General features: G+C 37.6%; 1 protein-coding gene across 3 annotated transcripts in view; it reads left to right on the top strand.

The window, feature by feature from the left end:
- Nucleotides 1–22,766, top strand: part of MAP3K7 (mitogen-activated protein kinase kinase kinase 7) — a 68,850-nt gene that overhangs the window by 2,889 nt on the left and 43,195 nt on the right. For all 3 annotated transcript variants that reach the window (XM_075202787.1, XM_075202786.1, XM_075202785.1), the window contains exons 2-4: nucleotides 4,352–4,462; nucleotides 17,635–17,700; nucleotides 20,555–20,600. In XM_075202787.1, the coding sequence (XP_075058888.1) occupies nucleotides 4,352–4,462; nucleotides 17,635–17,700; nucleotides 20,555–20,600 (223 nt within the window). The remainder of the gene's footprint in view (nucleotides 1–4,351; nucleotides 4,463–17,634; nucleotides 17,701–20,554; nucleotides 20,601–22,766) is intronic.

Genomic DNA, 22,766 nt, shown 5'->3' with positions numbered 1-22,766 from the left:
TACCAGTGCATCTTTTCACTTACCGCTCACATTTATACCTGATGAGTCCCGGAGGAGACGGGGACGCACTCCTATGACGTCAGTCACCAGCGGGACCGCGCGCTAGTGTTTGGAGTTGATGTGGTGAGATTAAGAGCTATACACGGAGCTCCGTTTAATATCTACATCCAGAGAAGGAGGATCCATTTCGGATACACAGTACATAGTACATATTAAGGTACCGGTCTTGTAATACATCGCCTAATTGGTAAGAGACTTTTTGTTACCTTTGACATTCCGCATTGGATCTCACCAGTTATTCCGGAGTTGGACCTCCCAAATACATCACTGTATTCTCTATACTATTATCCCTAATATTAGGGTTTGGATATCCCGTGAAAATCATATCATAATCTCTACATTTATAGAGTGGAACGGATTCTATATAGTTGCTGGACTGGTATACATTATATCTGGTTGGCGGGTAGGTGCACCTACCTCGCTAATAATTGGTTTGGCACTGATAACAGCCCACATTGGTTGTACCTAATATGGTTTTTTATATATTAGAATAAACTATTTTTAAAGTATATACTTTGTGCATGAGTGTTTTTGTGGCAGACTCGGACATACCACCGCACACTTTGGTTGTTATATTTATCTATTTTTGGGGTGCAGATCCCCAGCGTTGGTACCGAGTCTGAGCAGTCATTTCAGTACCGGACTAAGTTATATATTTTGTCTGCTCTATACAACCTTTTACACAGAGAGGTATATATGTATTATGTTTATAAAAGGTTAGCAATTAACATTTAGGTAGCAAAAAGTGTAATACATACACAGTGAATGAAAAGAAACACAGTAAGTCGGAGAAAGGATAGAGCGCATAGTACGAGAGACACAATTGAAGTCATGCCACCAGCTTGTCATTCGAATGAGTGCGGAGATAGTCCTCTGCATTCTTATAGAGCAGTGTTTCTCAACTCCAGTCCTCAGGACCCCCTAGCAGTACATGTTTTCCATATCTCCTTGCTGAAGCACAGGTGTATTCATTACTAACTGACAGTGTAGCAGGTGGTATAATTATTTCACTGGTCACCTGGCAATCCCGCACTGTTAGTGGGTCCTGAGGACTGGATTTGAGAAACACTGTTATAGAGTGTGATAGGGGATGCCGAGCTCTCTTATGGTGGAATTTTGGGCCTCCTAAATGTAAAAATAAAATTGAAATGAAATCTTACAGCACACAACATGTTTGAGAAAATCTATTGCAAAACTGTGCCCCTCTCTGTCTAGAATTTCATTTTAAATGCAGAAGATCCTGTGATATTATGTTTATATGACCATTCAGAGTCAATGTGCTGCAAGCTGGCAGACTCTATTATCTCATTATCCTTAATGCTCATAAATACTTGCCCAATTTCATGCAGAGGAAGAGTGACTTTGAAGAAACTATATTTATGTAACGAACACAGCAAATGTAGGGCAGCACGGAGGCCAAGTGGTTAGCACTTCTGCCTCGCAGCGCTGGGGTTATGAGTTTAAATCCCATTGCCTTATCTGTTTGGAGTTTGCATGTTCTCCTCATGTTTGCGTGGGATTTCTCAGGGTTCTCCAGTTTCCTTCCACACTCCAAAAAATATACTGGTAGGTAAATTGATCTCGCTCCCCCCCTTCCTCCTGTAAGGGGCAGGGACTGATGTGAATGAGTTCTTTGTACAGCGCTGTGGAATCAGTGGCGCTATATAAATAAATGATGATGAAATGTATCATGCTTATATATGGTCACTAGAGATGAGCAAAGTAGTGATAAGTTTGCGCGAATTGAGTTTCTTAGAGGAAGAGGCTGTAATGCAGAGGTGTGAGGTTCTGGCAATACATTCACTCAATATAGCTTTGCCTTTCCTCGCCGTGCCATTCAGTATTGTAAATTTTCATTTTGCAGTATTTATAGTCTATGAATAGAGTTGGGGTGACCGTTTTCACTCTGCTGTGTGGTGCGATCAGGGTAGAAGTGGGAACACAATTCCCCTGGCAAAAAGGACAACACTTTGTATTCAAATGCAGAATGATGCAAATATTTTGCAGAACAATTTAGAAAAGTTCACTTACCTCTAGTTTTTACATATTTAATGTACAGTTGTTATAGACAACAAGCCTTACCTGTTAATTTAAAATATTTGAATTATGTTATGGTTTGTATATCATCTGAAAAATGTCAAACGTCACCTTACCTGTTATGCTGCAGTACACTTTCATAGTTGTAATTTTCACTTGCACTTACCAACAGTTACAGAGTGCCCAGACATCAGCCATATTGTTCTACTTCAAAACAGCCTATTCCATTCTAAGAATCATTGCTGTAAACCCCTGTGTACTTATTCTCATTTTGGTATTGGTGACATTTAGCAATGTCACACTTGCAGCTGTACTCGGCACTCTGGGTTAAGGGAAAACTGTTCTGTCATGTCAAATCTATGTACATTGTAATTTGACAATGACTATATGGAAGCCATGTTTCCCATACTCTCTGTGACTTCTTCTTTACTGTTAATATTTTGCATCTGCAACTTGAAACCATTTCTCTTTAGAAATAACTTAATAAATAACACTGGCCCGGTTAAATAGATGTTTTGTGGAGGGTTGTTTTTGTTTTATAGTAGTGATTCTTGTGTTGGTGTTTAACATGGTTAAAAAGTGGACTGAGCAAATTGGCAAATCTTATAATAATAATAATAATACTGTGTCTCTTTATAATATGATAATCCTGCTACTGGTTTGCATGGAGTCAAACTGATTGGTAAATTTTGAGTTTGAAACCTAAGCCGATTGGTATACGCTTTATGTCAAGGATTACACAGATTTGTTATAGACTTAAATAAAGAAAAGGTATTAGTGAAGAGGACATTGGATGCATTAAATTAAGGGTAAATCCACTTTAAATGCTTACAATTTACTCTTTTAACCACTTCATTACTGACCTGAACAAACCTACTTTTAAAGCTTGTTTTTCTCAAGCCATTTTTAATTTTTTTTCATTTTGCACATTAAAGACAAATGTTCTGGTGCAGCTGTTGGTATTAAAATATGACCATATTTTATTTTGTGGTGTATCCATATTTGGCATAGAAGTTTTTTCCACTAAATGGTAAACTGTCACACGGACGGCCCTCGCTTCTCTTTTTTTGTATTCACTTTTTCGTCTACGTTGTATGTCCCCGTTTTGTGTTTCTATGTTGTATATCCCCATTTTGTGTGTGCTCCGTTTTTGCCACAGCCTTGCTCTGCAGAGCAATGTGGTGCCTTAGATATTAATATACATTTTGCTGTATTTAGACTCATTGTCCATTTTATAATCATTTACTTTCGATAGTGAGCTTAGTCAGAAATGGATTTAGTTGTGTTGCAGGATAGAATACATACATACTTGGAACTTAATTCTGCTTTCTGATCTCAGAGGGACAAGGGAAATGACTATTTCACTATTAAGTAAATTAATGGAGATGCTACAGAGAAGAATTGATTATCTTGTTTCCCGTAATCTGCATAAAACAAAGCAGCACAGTTTCCCCAAGGAGTGATTGTGTCAAAGAAATGTCAGATTTCTTTGACAGGGTTACCAGAACAGTTCATCAGGGAGGTGCAATTGATGGTGTTTATTTCAATTTGAGTAAATCCTCTGACACTCTTCCATGCCAGAAACATGGAGACAAACTGAGCATCTAGGGATTAAACGCTAGGACGGGCAGATCGAAGACGAATTGTCATCTTAGAACACCTAACTAGTGGTGCTGCACAGGTGTCTGCATGATCTAGTTGTGCGGGGTCTCTGTGGAACAACATGCAGATTGATGGAGTCCATTTTTTGTTCTGTAAAAAACAAAAACAAAACACAACTGTCAGTCTAATTTTATTATCTGTCATTTTATTAGGTCTCCTTCACCATGAGTTATTTCCAGATGCCCTTTAATCTCTGTGGTTTTTGTTGTATGATCAGGGAGGATGTACAATGGTAAAGCCCTTCAATTACAACTGAAATGCACAAATATGGTTTGTTAGATTTATTTATAAAACACAATAAAGGATTTGAGAGATAAGTATAGAAAATAAAAAAATGATAGTATAACTAATATAGCTACATTATTGTGATTATAAAATTCTTGGAATGATTCCACCTTTTTATAGTAAAGGTTTTCTTTACTCTGCTTCCATAAATGTCACCCGTTTTGTTTATCTTGTGTTGTAGTGTAACTGTGATTTTACATGTTTTTGCTGCATCTGCGTAACCACATATACATGCATGTTTAATGTATTTTTATTTTTTAAATTTCGCATTGTTTTAACTTTTTTGTTTATCTCTCTGTCTTAACAGGTAGTTGGAAGAGGTACCTTTGGCGTTGTCTGCAAAGCAAAGTGGCGAGAAAAAGATGTGGCTATCAAGCAAATTGAAAGTGAATCTGAAAGGAAGGCCTTTATTGTTGAGGTATATCTCCTAGTATAGTTAGTTAAAAACAAAAACAAAACCTAAATTGCATATGTAGTAGAGGTAATGAATGCAAGCTTGAGCAACTGCATTCATTATGATTTGTCACCTTTGAAATAGACCTGTGTGTGCGTTAATATTTAACTGCCATTTGGAATTCTATCACCGTTTTCAGAAATGCAATGTTAAATTTATCTCCCTGGTTAAAGCAAGATACTGCCATTAAGCTATTTGCTTTATGATGATGTAAATGTACAAGCTATACAATTTGAGTTAAAAAAAAAAATGGTTACTACAGCAACTGCAGTGTTTCATCCTGCACCTACAGGGATAGGTATATTCCTAATAGCAATCCTAACATAAAACTGAAATGATATTCTCTGCTTCCTGGTTAGACTGTGTAGCAGCCATCTATCCCACAATAAATAAAACTATTCCAGAGTGTCTTGAAGTTGCAGTCCATTTTCCTATAACCATGATATTCTGTCATAGCTAATTCAAAAAGGAAGTCACTGCAGAAAATGTGTAATATAAATTTCTTAGACTGTTAATATTAATAAAGAAATTTATATTCCACGTCTTCCATACTGTGGAGGGAAGTTCAGAAATGCTTCACACGAATTGTGCCCGAGATAAAAAGAAAGCTGACAAGAATCTGGATATTTATCACTAAAAGGCAGACTCTGAGTAATTCCCACCACGTTTTCATGCACTTAACCCCACAGTTTGTAAATCAGGAGTCCGACCTGGACGGAAGTAGGCAGTGTAATTTAAAACGTGCAAAACACCATCTAGAGCATAGATGTAGATATATATTTTTATAGATAGATTTTACACACAGAGATTTCCTAGTTCTCGGATAACCTTCCCATTGTAAGATAAATGAAGTTTTGCTTTTGGTAAGGCAATAGACTTTGATAAAATGTTAAGGTGACTTATTAACGCACCATTGCCACAAAGTTGTTGTTTTTAGGGGTTTTTAGCAACAAATAAAGTAAATAATTAATCATGCATCATTTTTCTTAGTTGTCCTGCAAATCACTTTCAAAGGCTCTCTGCTGGGCAGATGACTGTCAGCATGTCATGTGGAGGCAGAGGGGGAGAAGGAAGGCATGGATTTTACAGTGCTGGCAGAGATTAAAGAATTGTTCCAAACCACTGCATCATGTGCCTTGTGACTGTGGTTGCCATGATAATTTCATTAACCAGTTTTTATTTTAACTACTGGAAATATGTAATGCAATAATGGTTAATGGTCCAAAACACCAAAAGTAGTGAAGAATAGATCACTTTATTGATTATGCTTGAAAATACTCAAAACAGTAGAAATTTATCTTAATAGTAAAAGTTATATTCTTGATTTTAAAATAGATTGGCACGGTCCTACAAATAACTGAGTACCATGCCAAACCAAAATCTTCTTTGCTAATAGAAAACACAAAATGCTTGAAATGTATTTATACCATATTGTAATTGCAACCTCAGAAATAGTGTATAGTCTGTCATTTCTGTTGTACAGTCATGGCCCAAAGTTTTGAGCATCGCACAAATATTATTTTTCACAAAGTCTGCTGCCTCCGTTTTTATGATGGCAATTTGCATATTTTCCAGAATGTAATGAAGAGTGATCAGATGAATTGCAATTCATTTCAAAGTCCCTCTTTGCCATGACAATGAACTTTATCCCAAAAAAACATTTCCAATGTATTTCAGCCGTGCCACAAAAAGACAAGTTTACATCAGTTCAGTGACTCTCTCGTTAACACAGGTGAGAGTGTTGACGAGGACAAGGCTGGAGATCACTCTGTCATCTGATTGAGATAGAATAACAGACTAGAAGCTTTAAAAGGAGGGTGGTGCTTGAAATCATTGTTCTTCCTCTGTTAACCACGGTTATCTGCAAGGAAACACATGCAATCATCATTGCTTTGCACAAAAAGGGCTTCCCAGACAAGGATATTGCTGCAAGTAAGATTGCGCCTAAATCAGCCATTTATCAGATCATCAAGAACTTCAAGGAGAGAGGTTCAATAGTTGTGAAAAAGGCTTCAGGGCGCCCAAGAACGTCCAGCAAGCGCCATGACCATCTCCTAAAGTTGATTCAGGTAGGGGATCAGGGCACCACCAGTGTAGAGCTTGCTCAGGAATGGCAGCACGCAGGTGTGCGTGCATCTGCACGCACAGTGAGGTGAAGACTTTTGGAGGACGGCCTGGTGTCAAGAAGGCAAGCAAAAAAGCCACTTCTCTCTAGGAAAAACATCAGGGACAGACTGATATTCTGCAAACGGTACAGGGATTGGACTGCTGAGGACTAGGATAAAGTAATTTTCTCTGATGAATCCCCTTTCAGATTGTTTGGGGCATCTGGAAAACGCTTGCCCGGAGAATGAAAGGTGAGGGCTACCATCAGTCCTGTGTCATGCCAACAGTAAAGTATCCTGAGGGTTGCTTCTCAGCCAAGGGAGTTGGCTCACTCACAATTTTGCCTAAGAACACAGCCATGATCAAAGAATGGTACCAAAACATCCTCCAAGAGCAACTTCTCCCAACCATCCAAGAACAGTTTGGTGATGAACAATGCCTTTTCCAACATGATGGAGCACCTTGCCATAAGGCAAAAATGATAAATAAGTGGCTCGGGGATCAAAACATGACAATTTTGGGTCCATGGCGAGGAAACTCCCCAGACCTTAATCTCATCTAGAACTTGTGGTCAGTCCTCAAGAAGTGGGTGGACAAACAAAAAACCACATATTCTGATAAACTCCAAGCATTGGTTAGGCAAGAATGGGCGTCCATCAGTCAGTATGTGGCCCAAAAGTTGATTGACAGCATGTCAAGGCGAATTGCAGAGGTCTTCAAAAAGAAGGGTCAACACTGCAAATATGGACTCTTTGCATAAACTTAATGTAATTGTCAATAAAAGCCTTTGACACTTATGAAATGCTTGTAATTTTACTTCAGTATACCATAGCAACATCTGCCAAAAAGGTCTAAAAACACTGAAGCAGCAAACTTTGTGATAACCAATACTTGTTTCATTCTGAAAACTTTTTACCATGACCGTAAATATAAATATCCATATATTTGTGAGGTTCTGCAGCATGGTAGAGACATTGCAAAAAAATAGAAGCAAAGTGAATATGAGAGCATTCCAAATTAATTAGAAATGTGTGCATTATTATAATCTGGGGAATCATCATCATTTATTTATATAGCGCCACTAATTCCGCAGCGCTGTACAGAGAACTCACTCACATCAGTCCCTGCACCATTGGAGCTTACAGTCTAAATTCCCTAACACACACACACACACACACACACGGGTCAATTTGTTAGCAGCCAATTAACCTACCAGTATGTTTTTTGGAGTGTGGGAGGAAACCCACGCAAACACGGGGAGAACATGCAAACTCCTCACAGATAAGGCCATGGTCAGAAATTGAACTCATGACCCCAGTGCTGTGAGGCAGAAGTGCTAACCACTACGCCATTGGAAATACATTATCTAACCTTAGAAAGAGGGATCAGTGTAGTCCATCGGCCAGAAGTGGAACAAGAATAAAATTACAGCCACCTGCCTTGATTCTTGCCTCTCATTTAACTTGGTTGCCAGATAAAAAGGACACTTACCAGATAAGTTACCATCAGACCAACCGTGACATTGAACAAGCTACAGAAACTAATGGCTATAATAAAGTGTGTATATATCACAATGCATTCCACAAAAAAGGGCATTTATGGTAGGGGTTGCAAGGAAGAATCCTTAGCTGACTTAAAACCTTCAATTTGCAAAACCCTCTCTGGGAGATACTGTGATGGCAAAGTTAGCATCATGTTATCGGGGTGCTTTGAGCAGAATGGACCGGAAATCCTGCCAAGACTGATGGGAAGATAAGTTTTTGATATTTACAGACAAATACTTCAACAGGATCCAGAAAAAAAGTGGCTGAAAATGGGATAAACTAGATGCCAACCCCCAATTATTTTCCTGCACTGCAGACTCTGTGTTGTACAATTTGTCGGAACGGTTGTCTTGCCATCTCATTGAGATTTTTTTTTTTTTGTCTTATACTGTGCCATAACTTGTGTAGATATGATTGGGTTGTCTAAGATGTTAAGTGATTTCTTGACCACGTTGATGTAAGAACTAAACTAGATTAGTGTCTGGAAAGAAATGATTCTTTAAAGATGAGCTTAAGCCATGTAACCAGTGCTTTTGGTAGTGCAGCACTCTATCTTGATATATATTGATTATTATAAGGGCGATTGTTAACACCTTTTGGATTTCGGTTGTTCTAAGTTATAAAATTCCAAAATGTGGTGCTGATAAGCATTATGGGCATGATTCAGAGTGGAATGTAAATTTAACTTGCGAATGAAAAAGTTGCGTGCAAGTGAAAGCGTATGTATGTCATATTCAGAGTTTATGTATCCAGGTTGAGTGAGTAGCAGGTGCAGTCTCCCCTTCCAGACACTTGTGTTCAATTTGCAAACATGTACAAAAACATTTTATGTTATGAACACATAACAGCAGGATCAACTTCTCTACATGCGTACACAAGAATATTTTTTGGTGTTTTTTTTTTGGTTTTTTTTGCTGTCCTAGTGAACAAACAATATTGTCCTAGATAGTCCATCCATTTGGTATTTAAGTATGAATTAAAGTATTCCGAGTTACTTACCAGTGTTGGCAGGAGGCCATTGTAGGAGAACGGATTTGAGTAGACAAGGAAATAAGTTTCTCATTCATCTAGGAAATAAGCATGTCCGCCACTAAGTTGTAATTAATCTAAGAATCTGTGGACCACTGTATCTGTATCGGATGGATCAAAGAGTCCAGAGTTCTTAAATATCTTTTTTGTTTGTAAGTATGTTACTGCTCCCAGTGGAGTGGAGCTTTGGGGAAGGTGATAATTTGTCCAGTATTGGATTATCAACAGTATTAAAATACTCAGTTATTAAGATTTTGAGATGTCTTTCAGAGCCAAGAGTTATGAAAGATTATTTGGATAGGTTGAGGGGTATAAATCAAATTATTTATCCAGGAGATAATCATTGAGCAAGCTCATTTACAAGGTGAACCTGCATTAAAGAAAAAATACATTTATATACATATACAAAGTACAGTAAGTACACAATAAAAATACATTTAGGTTCAGGTCAAAGATAATCTGTAGAATATGCATAACAATGGTAGCAGGTTTATTTAAAATTTATACAAAATACAAGAGAATACATGGTTTAGTATCCCTGTGAAATAATGGCTGTATAGTCCATTGATGAGGTTAAAGTGAATGCTGCAAATGAAGTACATAGCTTAAAAGAAGCCTATATGTGTCAGGGGGGGTTCTGTGAAGTTATTTGGAAAAGGGGGCATGGAAGTGGGATAGTATGAGGGAAGGAAATCTGATGCTGTAAGAACAAAAAGGGAGGCAGGGTGAAAAGTTTTAGCAATGGAGAAGTAGTTCACTGAGGTCTAAAAATATAAATATATATATATATATATATATATATATATATATATATATATATATATATGGAGATAAATATTGTTTTTTTCATTCTATGGTGTTCTAAAAAAAATTAGTCGAACACGTTGGGATGATTGACACCTTTGACAACTGTTACACACTTAGACGCAGTGATAATAACAGGATTCATCAGTTTTGCTGATTTCTGTAGCACATACCAGAGTGGTGCTAGGACACATCCTATGGCAGCCCTTTCAAAACACATTAGAACTTTGGGTATTTTTTGAGAAATTGAACAGCTTCTGAGGACTTAGGTTCTAGGCATATATTAGAGGGGTTAAGGAATGTGGTTGTATGTTGATCCCTGTATTTATAGGATTAAGAGGGCCTATAGCAAGTGGCTGGTGACCTTTTTGGTGGGATGGTAAGTTGAAAGAAATGATTGATCATTTTCTGATTAGTTTTAGAATATAAGTATCTTCTTTTTTTTTTTTTTTTTTTGGTTTTTTTTTTTTTGTTTTCAAGGAATAATTGTTCAACTTTTCCATCCATGAGGATTTTTCGTTTGACTTTGTAATCCAGGAATTTTGTGATGACTGGCCGGGATTTTTTGGATTCACCTGTAATGAGATTAGGGTCCGTATTGTTTGTGTGTGGTAGAGAATTTAGACTGTAAACTCGGATTGAAGAGGGAATTATGTGAATGATTACGTATTCTGTTTAGAAATCTGTGTACTGTGGTGGTGCTATATAAATAACCAGTAATAAAAATCCTTCAGTTGTTTGTACTAGCTATTGTGTTCATTCAGTCAACTGGAAAAAAATAACTGCTCGCTGTAGGTAAACTGCATGGAGGGAATGCTTCCAACAGTAACTCGGATAGCTCCTATATACATATATTAAATGTAGATGCAAGAGCACCACAAACGGTATGGTCTTATCTTTGAGTAAGATGTACATATGTTGTTCTAAATTTAAATTCAATAAGTAACAAAAACTACAAAATATAGAACTAAATTAGGGAAGCCAGGTGGTTGACAGTTCTCCATCTTAAAAAGGATATATTTCGTGGCCCAAACCTCTTGGTCTTTTCTTTTTGTTCACGACTCCTGTTTACGGTCGCCATCTCCAGGACCGGTGTAGAAGATGCCAAGTATTTAGGATAGCAGTATATGTCATGTATAGTAATACAGTATTCTTTTGTATGTCATAAGTCTAGAGTTCTTCCAGCACACTATATACATTTTAAAACAGACCTTTTTATTATTTTTTAATTTGGGTAATATTTTATTTGTTTCTTATGCATTGATGATCTGTCTTTTAGGATTGCTGATTATACAGGCACAATTTTTTTCACACTTGCAATGTACAAGTCTGTACCTTGAACCCGATGGTACTGAAGGTCCTAAGGACAGCATTGCTTTTCCACAATGTACTATTTTGGTGACCTTTATTTTTAATGAGCATGTGCAATACAATATCTTGTACAATGACAAAAAAATAAGTTCCGTAAATCTGAAGTTGCACATGTACACACAGAGACTGAGCAACATTTTGTCAGCAATAGCATATTGTCATGCATACAGTTCAAGTTGTCTATAAAGGAGTTATCCAGAGGAAAATCCTCCAAAAATCGAATATTCACTGCTCCATTCGCCAACTCCAGCAATGACACTCCAACCTGAATAGGAGAGATCCGTATGCGGTCAGTAAATTGAGGAGCTAGCAATAGGAAGAGATTGGCAACAGTGGTACATGACAGATAATATTTTCATGAAAAATGGTCACTAATGTTATTAAACAAAAAATAACTATTTACATGTTTCATTTTAATATTTTTAACAAATGTACTGATTATTCCATACAGCAAATACTTCTGGGTGTGATGAAATTTTTTAAAAGCAAAACAAAAAAAAAATTGGAAAGTAGGTGGAATAGGCTGCCCTCTAGGAGGAGGAGAAGGAGGTGGAAATGTGGAGGTTGAGGGTTAGCAGGAGGAGGTTGCGGTTCTCTAGATGGAGCAGTAACCTATGCAACCTCAAAAAATAATTATTTTATACTGCATATAATATTACATAAATCTTGTATGTTGCATTTCATGACCGTGTTCTACATATGTGCAACTTAGGATATTATCACGCATAACATTTTATCTACCAGCAGTGCAGAATAATAATTCCATGTGGAAATATTTCATACTTGCCAACCTTTAAAATGTGAATTCCGGTTAATTGAAGTAAAAAAAAAAAAAAAAAGTGAATTCCGGGAGATCCCGGGCATGGTGAGATGGAGGGGGGTGTTGAATCGCATCATTTTGCCCCGTCCCCGCAACAAAATGTTTTTGTCGCGGGGAGCGGGGCCAAAATGATGCGAATCGCGTCATTTTGGGTAATAAGTTCCAGTATGCAGGTTACTTGCCTGATACCTACCCGAATTTCGGGAGTCTCCCGGACATTCCGGTAGAGTTGGCAAGTATGAAATATTTAAGGTACTGCCTGCATTTTCCTCTTAAAGAAAAAACATCCTACATCTCCCCTGAACTGCTTATACCGCTTTCATACTGCCGCCCCGGCAATATCCCGGGTTTTTCAAGCCGCGTTTTTGCCGGGGCTCGGAGCGTCCCAGCTCAGAAACACCATTCATACTGCACCTCGGACCTGGGAATTTCCCGGGTTGACCCCATTCATACTGCACAAGTCTGTGCCCTGGCAATTTGTGGGAGTCATCACCAGAGCAGTTTTCATTGGCTGAAAAATGGTGATGTCATTGAAAGGTGACTGGTTTTTTGACGCATAAAGATGATGCAAAAGTGGGTGGTGATTGTTTACCACATTACTTTTCATCATGGCCGACGACTCACTTTTGTGTAGCCCAGAGTTCATGTTTACTAGTGTGTTTTTGCTGTTTTATGCAGCAAATGAGAGTTTGCTGCAGCTGCTGACACTGTACACTCTTGCACAGTCCCAGTTCAGGAGGAGGAAGGTGAAGTTTATGGCACAACAGAAGAAAACTCAGTGTCTGTATATGCGCAGGAGGAGAGCTTTTCTCAGGGCCAGCATTGCCTCAATTTTGAGATTCAGTGCTGCCAGTAACCGAACCATGCGTGCAAGAGAGCGTAGCCACGGAGAAGCTTTCTGGTCTACTGTGGAAGCGTTTGAGGAACAGCAGTGGATGCAACACTTCAGAATGTCACGTGGGACATTTAACTATGTGCTGGACCTTATTACCCCAGCACTTTCCAGGAAGGCCCCTAACTTTGGGAAACCTATTCCACCATGTAGGCGCCTTTCTATTGTGTTGTGGTGTTATGCTACCCCTGGAGAATACCGGACAATCTCCTGCTTGTTTGGAGTGGGGATATCCACGGTGTGCACTCTAGTGCATGAAGTCACCACGGCATTGCTGGAAGCCCTGTATCATCGCTTCATCTCCTTACCGCAAGGTCAGCGCCTGGATGATACAATTGCAGGATTCCTGAAGCGTGGGTTTTTACAAAAAGAGCAATTTCTACCTGAGTGGAATGTGCAGGAATCTGAAATGCCAGTGCTGTCAGTGAACTCCAGTACTTTTGAAGGAGAGCGCACCAATACCTCTGCTGAACTTATTAGGACCACCCTCACTGCCAATTTGACCTCACTTGTTTGAATGTACCACACAAATGTAAAAGTAAAAAAAAAATGTTTATTTCACGTATTGTATTTTGTTTTGTACATATTTCCTCATATGTCTCTTCACAAAAATATAAAATGACACAATACAAAAGTGCTTACTTGCATGTAGAAAAAAAAAATCCTCCAGAGACAGGCAGACAGCCAATCGGCTTGTTTTCTGTGCAACCCGGGTTGAAAAACCCGGGTTGCACCATTCATAGTGCAGGCAACCCGGGTCCGACCCGGGAATTACCCCTCAATAAATCCCGGGTTTTTAGACCCGGGATTTTTGACTTGTACCATTCATACTGCACCAAGACCCGGGCTGTTTCAGCTCGCCCCGGCAAAAACCTGGGATTTTGGTGCAATATGAATGGGGTATTACTGAACCATTTCCTAAAACCTGTATTTGATTAGCAATAGGCATGTATCCAGCAATTTCACAAAAGAAATTAGGGCACATGTGGAAAAAACAGTGTTATCCTTAAGACCATACTTGCCTACTCTTCCGGAATTTCCGGGAGGCTCCTGAATTTTGATGAGTCCTCCTGGAAGAGTAGGCCAACCCTCCCAGATCCTAAGAAATGCCTAATTTCACGGCATTGAATATCGGTGGTGGGGCTTAATCGTGTCATTAAGCCCCCCCCCCTGTTCAATGCAGTGAATTTAGGCATTTTATAGTGGGGACGTGGCTATGGTGACGCAAAGAAGTCATCACGCCCCTTCCTACACCTGTCACGTGACCTGTCCTCCCGGAGGACTTAATCAGAAAGTCAGCAACTATGCTTTAAACCCTTGAGTTCTCTTGTGGAACAGAGTTGAACATGTTTAATGCAAAATGCTACAAGTTATGCCTTAATGAATAAGTGCTGAACCTAGAACATAAATGCATATAATGCAAAGAACAAAATGATATTGACCAGATTACTGTATACTCAATCTAATACACTGCCTTTGGGAACATTGCTGGAAGTACTGTGGCGTTACAGTATGCCATGTTTATATTGAGAAAAAAACCAAGAAAGAACAATTAAATTAAACTTGTATTACACTAATAATCATACTTGGCTCCCTAAGGAACGGTTGCAGTTGTCTCCATAGGATTTGGCTTTTTTTATTATTTCCTTTTGGACTATATAGTAGATGAGAATTCTCAATAGACCACTTCCCTTTTGAATTTATCAGCTTAATTAAAAGACAAACAAGGGTTTGGGGGTGTCTGGAAGTTAATAAATCTGTTTGTAAAAATGTTTGTTAGCTACTATTGTTTTAAAATGTTACCTTATAGTAGAGGTGCCCAAACCCAGTACTTAACATCTACCAACAGATCATGGTTTCAGGATTTCTGCCTGTAGAAAGAGGTGCGATAATTACTGATGCAGCCAAAGGGGTTAACTCACCTGAGCATGATTAAGAAATCCTGAAAATATGCATTGTTGGTAGCTCTGGAGGACGGAGTTTGGTCACCTCTGCTTTATGGTATCACAATGCAAAATTGTAATTCTGGAATGGCACAATGCATTAAAATCGTGATGCTCCGTGTGTCAATTTAACACTTGCTATACATACAAATGCTATAAATCTATACATACAAATTTACAATGGTGCCAATTATTTATTTTCATAAGACATTCAACTGATCAGCAAAATATAATAACCCATGTTATTTGGACATTTTTCCAAACTTCTTTTTAGGTCAGGGATGCGCCAACCCTTTTGGGAAATAATTTTTTTTGACACCTCCGTTCTGCACAAGATCTGCATTTCTCACCCACATTTATTACCTGCTGCAGTTCCCTGTTACAGGACTTCTTCTGGGCTGCACCCACTTTGTGGAATTCACTCTTTTGTACAATAACACTTTCCTGTAATCTTCTTCAAGTGTTCTCTGTAAACTGACCTCTTCATGCAAGCTTATAAAGTTACTCAACCACCTCTTAGCCTCTCTAGGGTACCCTATTCGTACCTGTTGCACAGTTCACACAAGACAACAACTTTGACCCCCCAGGCCAACATTGCTGCATGACTGGATCATATAACCCAATAAGCACTTTTTTTTTTTTTTTTTTACTTTTCCAATCTAGCTGGACCAATAGGCAATATGTAATACTTAACTTAATGTATCAAACTCCCATTATCTTATGGATTGTAAACTTGCGAATAGGGCCATTTTACACCCCTGTCTGTGTATTACCCAGCATTGTTTTGTATGTTAAAAATTGTAAAGCACTTTATCAAGGCAAAAACTGTATTTGCCTTGATAAAGTGAGTAAGCGAAACGTGCTGTCGAAGTCTTCTAATTGGATGAACTAAAGTATATTAGTTAATTTTGTTTTGCTGTGCGATTGCGATCCGTACGCCACGTAACGCGTGGCATGGTGCGATCGCACGGTAAAATGCACACACGCACTATAATATTTAGTTTCACATATATATTTATAGATTACATTCCAAAGTGATTCACGAGCAGACAGTATTTGGTTTATTATTAGTTTATATAATATGATTATGATTTAGTGTTATTTAAGGTTCAGGTTATAGGAAATGTGACATGTCTAATATCCTACTAATCCCCTAGACATCAGCAGCTGTCCGGTTCCATCGCCGAAGAGATCGCATATTGCGTACTCTAGTTATTGATTTTAGGGAATAAATAGCCAGATTGATATCAGAATGTGAAATGCTAATGAACTCATAACTGGAGCACATCCCCTGGAGAGACGACCCCCACCTTTGGATTCCTTAGTCTGAACTAGCCTATGACCTGATTACCCTGGACCCGCCCGAGGTCTGGACCTATGGAAGCAAACCACGTCATTTGCATTGTTCTCTGTAACACTGAATGTGTATATATAATCATAGCTGCACCCCCACCAGTCTCAGTCTACTCTGACCACAGTTATCTAAACAGATATACTGTCCTCTGGGACCCGTGGAAGGGCAGCGAAGCGCATGCAATACGAGCGCGGTATGTATGTATCTTTTGGTATTGGCTGTACTGTACTGTACTGTATCTTAATATAATAATGTATTGAACTGTTGACTATTTACATCTGCTAAAATAAATTTCTTTGTGCGTTAGAAACACCATACAATCGCTTGGGCAATGCTTATTTGAAAACGATATAATTACTTTAATAGTGCGTCGGCGTTTGCCTCGTTATGTGAAGTAATATAATAGTTATATAACAGCGAGGCATGGGCGTTAATCTGCCATTTTAAATACACAATTCTTAATTTCACTACCTTAACAAGCACTTCCTTATTTTTTTTTTATTTCGCTACTAGTGATTATTCAGGAAAAAATGGGAATTTCTTTCTTTCTTTTAATAATTCTAATAAAGTATTAAGTTTTAATTGATATTAGCAACTCAGATTGCCCCATGAATGACACATTCCTTTTTCTCTTTGAGCCTTTGTACATGTATCATTAAGGGTATTGAATGCACCACACAGATTTTTTGTTTTTGTTTGTTTGTTGCTCACATATTGAATCAAGAGCTAAATAGAATTATTCAGGAATGTGATGACCTGGTGCAGTGGTATTTTGTACGTATATAGCTTAACATGGCAACCGCTTTTTATTACTACATACAGTAACTATAGGAACGTACAAAATTGTACAACATGCAATTTCATGGAATTTAAATTGTATAGTTCAGCTGTTCGTAATGTCAGAAACTGAAGAGGGGTTTATTTGGCAAATAGTACTCAGAGGTAGAAGTAGTATCTCCAGATACTAATTTTAAAGGAGAGGAGACTCTTAACTGGCTACATAATTAAAATGAGCAAGATATGACTTGTACCAGATATAGTGATTAGTTTGAAGCGGACAAATGTTTGGAAATAAAACCACATTTGTGTTCTGTAGGCCTTGCAAAAAACCCCCAAAAAACAAAAAAAAAAACCCTGAATCTGATTGCTCTAAAATTGGCATGTAACCCATGCAGACTTACAGTGACAGAAATGGATGAGTGAAACAATATCATGACTGTTTAATTTAGTATTTTTCTATCTCTTCTCAAATATGCCTTTATTTTAATTTCAGCTTCGCCAGTTGTCACGTGTGAATCATCCAAATATTGTGAAGTTGTACGGAGCTTGCCTAAACCCGGTAAGTTTTACTAATAAGAGATTTTAGTTAAAAATGTTTTAGATTTTATTGGTGGTTGGTGGCAGCGCAGACAGCTGTCCATGTTTCCACAAAGTTAAAACCTCTAAACACTAAATGAACACCTATTTATTCCCCTGTCCACGCTCCTGTTATACAGGGCCACAAATGACGGTCAGCAGTGTGCTTGCGCATTGACTGCGTGGAGCTTTCATTGGAGCTATTCACAAATTTGAGAAGACTGCAGGATTTTGTTTCAAACCACAACATTCTGGTTTTAAAGCCAAAATGGCAATCTGGCCATCTCAGGCCACCAGTTACTAAGCCATAGTAAATTTAATGATGGTAGTTCGGCAGAGCTGGATGAAAAAATGTTAATTTTAAAATAGAGGACCTTTTTAAAAGCCGTTCCCAGCTGGTGTGGTAACCTTGTTTACATTTTGTCGCTGGACTAAACCTGTCTTTGCTAAAATGGCAGGTATTGGCAATATGTTTATTAAATGTAAGGTTCTCTTTACAAAGCTGGAATGTGTGTTCCAAACAGCTTTTTTTTCTTTTTGAGTAAGGAAGGTAATGTAATGTGGATCTGTCATGCAGTTTTGAAAAATCGAACATTAGTAGTACTGACTAACAGCCTAAATGCATTGTGACATTAACACAATATACCATTCTTGATAAAATAAGCTGTAATGTATCCCTTCATCTGTCTGGTTCATCTGACAATAATACCTTCATAAATTATTTAATTTTGCCATTTGTGAGGGCTGAAGATCCTGTGACAATAGTATTATGGGAGAGCATTCTCCTAAAATCTGTAGCCTGTTTTAAAAACTGGAAATTTCCTCCAGTTCGATGTGATAGAAAGTTACTCAGGATTTAGTGGTCTTCTCCATGCAGTACATGGTATGTTCACACTCCTAATACACCTTTGTCTAGGCAAGTTAGTTTTTTTTTTTTTCTCTTAACACGCCAGGATAATTTGAAGGAGAAATGGTATATTGGAAAATATTTGGCATTTTTCCTGTACATATGGTAATCTGAATTCAGCCATTCAAGACATGAGATCAATTCTAAACAAACAGCCACATACTGAGATCCACCCATTTCTGCAGCATGTTCTTCATGTAAAGCAGTCTGCTTACCTCCAGTCTTTTTGCAGCCAAGAAAAGACTGATTCTGTTCAATGTGTCAATTGTCATTGAGATGGATATCTGAAAACAATGTTTCAAGAGATATTCATTAAAGCTTAATTTTGAAAATAAACCTTTACTTTTATAATAAAGCTGAATTGCAATGTAACGTTTATAAACGCATACAGTAGTTAAAGATCAGCAATACAAATATTCCTCTACCTTTATGTCATAATGTCATTCATAATTTACAGAAACTACAGCTGTAATAAACAGTAAACACTTAAGTATTTGTCAGATATATATTTTATATACGTGTGTGTTCATAGAGCACAAATCCACTTCAGTTAACTGTACGGCTGGGTACACACTACAGAAAATTTCTCCCAATGCGTTATCAACGATTTGACCAACAGCTGATAGTCCTGATCAGCATGCTGATTCATGTGTACATGTTTTACAAGATTTGCCTTCAGATATGTGCTCTTCATCTGTCATAACCATCGGCTAAAAAGATCATGACTCTGTAAATTCTATGGAGATCTGGCTACACTGCTGTCCGTGAGTACGTACAAAGCCGAATTGGAACATCATTGGTCCATCGTTTACAGAGATTTTTAGTCCGTTTATAAAATCAAATCATACAATACAATGTGCTTTGAAACAATAAAACCTGATTGTTTGAGCGTACACACTAATGCGATATCTGGCTGAACGGTTGTTTATCGTGTGATTGGCATTAAATTGAGTGAAAAACCTGAAGTGTGTACACAGCCTAAGTGGTGTCACAATGGCTATTTTGTAGCTTATTCATTTTATTTCCAACAGTGTTTTCCCGAGAAGTAGTGCATGCTTTGGTAAATGCTGTTCCCCTGTCACTCTGGCAGATTTATAGTTCAATAGCTGAATCAATTTATTTGTGGAATTCAAAATCGCCCGCACACAATGCTCCTGTTTTGTTTTTACCCAGAATAAAACAAGCCTTCATGTCACACTAGGCCAGGGTTTCCCAAACCCAGTCCTCAGGGCTCCCTAACAGTGCAGGTTTTCCATATCTCCTTGCTGGAGCACAGGTGTTTTCATTACTGACTGACACATTGTAACAGATCCACAGGTGGTCCTAATTATGTCACATGTGATCCAGAAAACCTGCACTGTTGGGGAGCCCTGAGGACTGGGTTTGGGAAACACTGCACTAGGCTGAAAAAACACTGAATAGTAACTTTAAAATAATTTTGTATCTTCTAGCAGCTACAAAGAATGTAAATTATATAATTTCTTAATTTTAATTCCATAAAATCGCTGATAGATAATCGCCTGTGCGACAATAAAAAAATATATCGGCACAAGATTGAGTGGTCCTGTCTGAAACCTACTAAAGTAGACCATCAGTTATTTATATAGCGCCACTAATTCCGCAGCGCTCTACAGAGAACTCATTCACATCAGTCTCTGCCCCATTGGAGCTTACAGTCTAGACTAATCCCGTCTGTGTCCCCAACATACCCTGAACACCTCTTGCAACCATCTTTCTGCAGGCACTATCCTACCTGCATATAACCTGTACTGCATACATACCCATACTCAACTTTGACAAGTTCTGTGTTTCGACATCTAATGGTAGAAAAGAAAAATGTTCCTGTTTCATAAAAATATTTCAGTTGTATTATTACATTAGTGTAATGTTCTTTTAGAATGCACTTACACGTGTTTTTTTTCTATTTTAGGTATGTCTAGTTATGGAATATGCTGAAGGAGGCTCATTATATAATGGTAATTTGTGGGGGAATAATTCCACCTTTGAAATTTATGATGTAATTTAGTAATCGCATTTTATGCTTTTTTTTTTTTATTTTTTATTTTTTTATTTTTTTTCCTTCACTGGCTTTTGAAATGCATTTATTCTTTCCAATTTCCCTGTTCCTTTTTTACTTTCCTTAAAAGTAAAAAAAAATAATAACGTTTTCTTGATGCAATTAATTGCATTAACTTCTGTCATAATGTATTCTTTAGTTAACTATACATAATTCAAAGTGATTAGTTTACTTGAATTTTTAACTTTGACATTTTCTGCAAGCAGATATTTGTCATTCAGCACACCTATATTAAACTAACCAGTTAGTAGGGGTTTTTTTTTTTGTTTTTTTTTGTTTTTGTTTTTTTGTGTTTTTTAATTAACTGCTTTCACATTTGGTGAACATTTTAGTAGTTTATAAAGGTAATACTAGTTAGCAGGAAGTAGTAGTAACCATGCCAGGCAGCAGCTGCAAAGGGAGATAAATTCATGTTATGCAAATCTAGTTTTGCCATTACAGAAGTAATTTGTTAGACAACATCTTTAATCTGGGATACAGTTTTGAGCTCCTCACTCTAAAAAGTGAACTCAAGGATTCGGAGGAAGGAAAACTGGGTAATAGAGGGAATGGAAGGGTTCATTTTATAGAGGTGTTAGAAATACTGTTAAATTTTTTTGGGCTGGAAGTTTGGAATAGTCCTAATTTAATATATATATAAATTAAAGGTCTATACAAAGATTTGTCTAACAAATGTTTTGATCCTACTGAGAATGTGTTCTCAATTGTAAGTGTAAGGCTATTAAGCTTTTATATTCCTTACCACATGAGGTGGCAATGTAACCAAATGTAAAACGACTGGTTAACTTTCTTACAAGAAATGGTATTGTAGGTATAATTAGTATAGAACAATATGGAGGTGACTGATATAGGAAATTTATCAGATTTCAATTTATGTGGTCACAACGGGATTTTTCTTTACTTTTCTTCATGTGAGGCTAAAATAACAATTGTCACAATATGTATTTTGGTTTGGCCTTTCTCTGGATCAATGAATTTTGATGGTTTGAAAGGTTGTATTGTCCCTCTTTCCTTTCTAACTGTTACTATAATGTATGTTCATAAAAGTCCCTTTTCTATTTACTATTTCACATTCCCACTCCTTTATCTGTAGCTGAAGGTAAGGATAGAATGAGTAAAATATAAATCAATAAAGCATTAGCATATATCATTGCTTTTTATTTTAATAGTGTCTGTTATGATTATATAATGGCACATTGATCAAAGTATAGTCACATTCTTATAAATATGATCTACATTTGTAGAATAGTACACTTGCCTTTATAAAAGGTAATTTAAAAGCTTTTTTTTTTTTTTTTTACAAAGTTTTAAGAAGCATGTTTATGATGTAAATTATTGAATATCCTTAACACTGGTGGGCTAGTAAGTCTGCCTCGGTTTAGCTGCTGTCTAAGACTCTTCCAAACAGCCACCACCTCAGAGAAAATGTAAAAATCAGTCTGATAGGTGGCAGCTAGTACTTTTAATGGTGTTCCTTATGTGTTGTCTAGTTGTGACTTATAATGCATTGAAGTGCATCTAAAAGCACATAAATGTAACTTACAATCTACAAAATATGCAGTTACTCTTCTTTTTACATAAATGTCCACCTCCCTATAAGACCGAGCACACCCACAGCATGCCTTTATTCTGAATAGTGCAACTGCTCCTCTATAAACAATCTACACAACCTTTTGTGGCTTGCAGGTCCAGCTGAATATGTGCATGGTGGAAATGTTAAACGTAACTTTAAAGTCCCGGCTGTTACAAATTGGGAAAAGGTGAAATGAATAAAACTGGTGGTCCTTTTTCACCCCAAAAATACAGCTTGCTTTTGCCTCGTTTACGTCTAAAATTGAGAGTAAATGGTCCTCAAGGCTTCGTCATTTTTCTGTATTAACGTGTCTGGAAGATGCAAAGGGCATTAACAATCTATGCCGAACCCTGGTTTTCCACCACTTAAAGGAATGTGTAAAGTGAAAGATGCTCTGCCTCCATCTAACACCGCACTGTACAGGATACGCCCCTCTAAATGTGCTGCCTTCACCACCACTCCTTATTAAGCACATCCCACAAATCAGAATTA

Source organism: Mixophyes fleayi, chromosome 3 (genome assembly GCF_038048845.1).
Source record: "Mixophyes fleayi isolate aMixFle1 chromosome 3, aMixFle1.hap1, whole genome shotgun sequence".
In the NCBI taxonomy this organism is placed as follows: domain Eukaryota; kingdom Metazoa; phylum Chordata; class Amphibia; order Anura; family Limnodynastidae; genus Mixophyes; species Mixophyes fleayi.
Note: the sequence above shows the minus strand (reverse complement) of the source record. Positions and strands in the feature narration are given on the sequence as shown.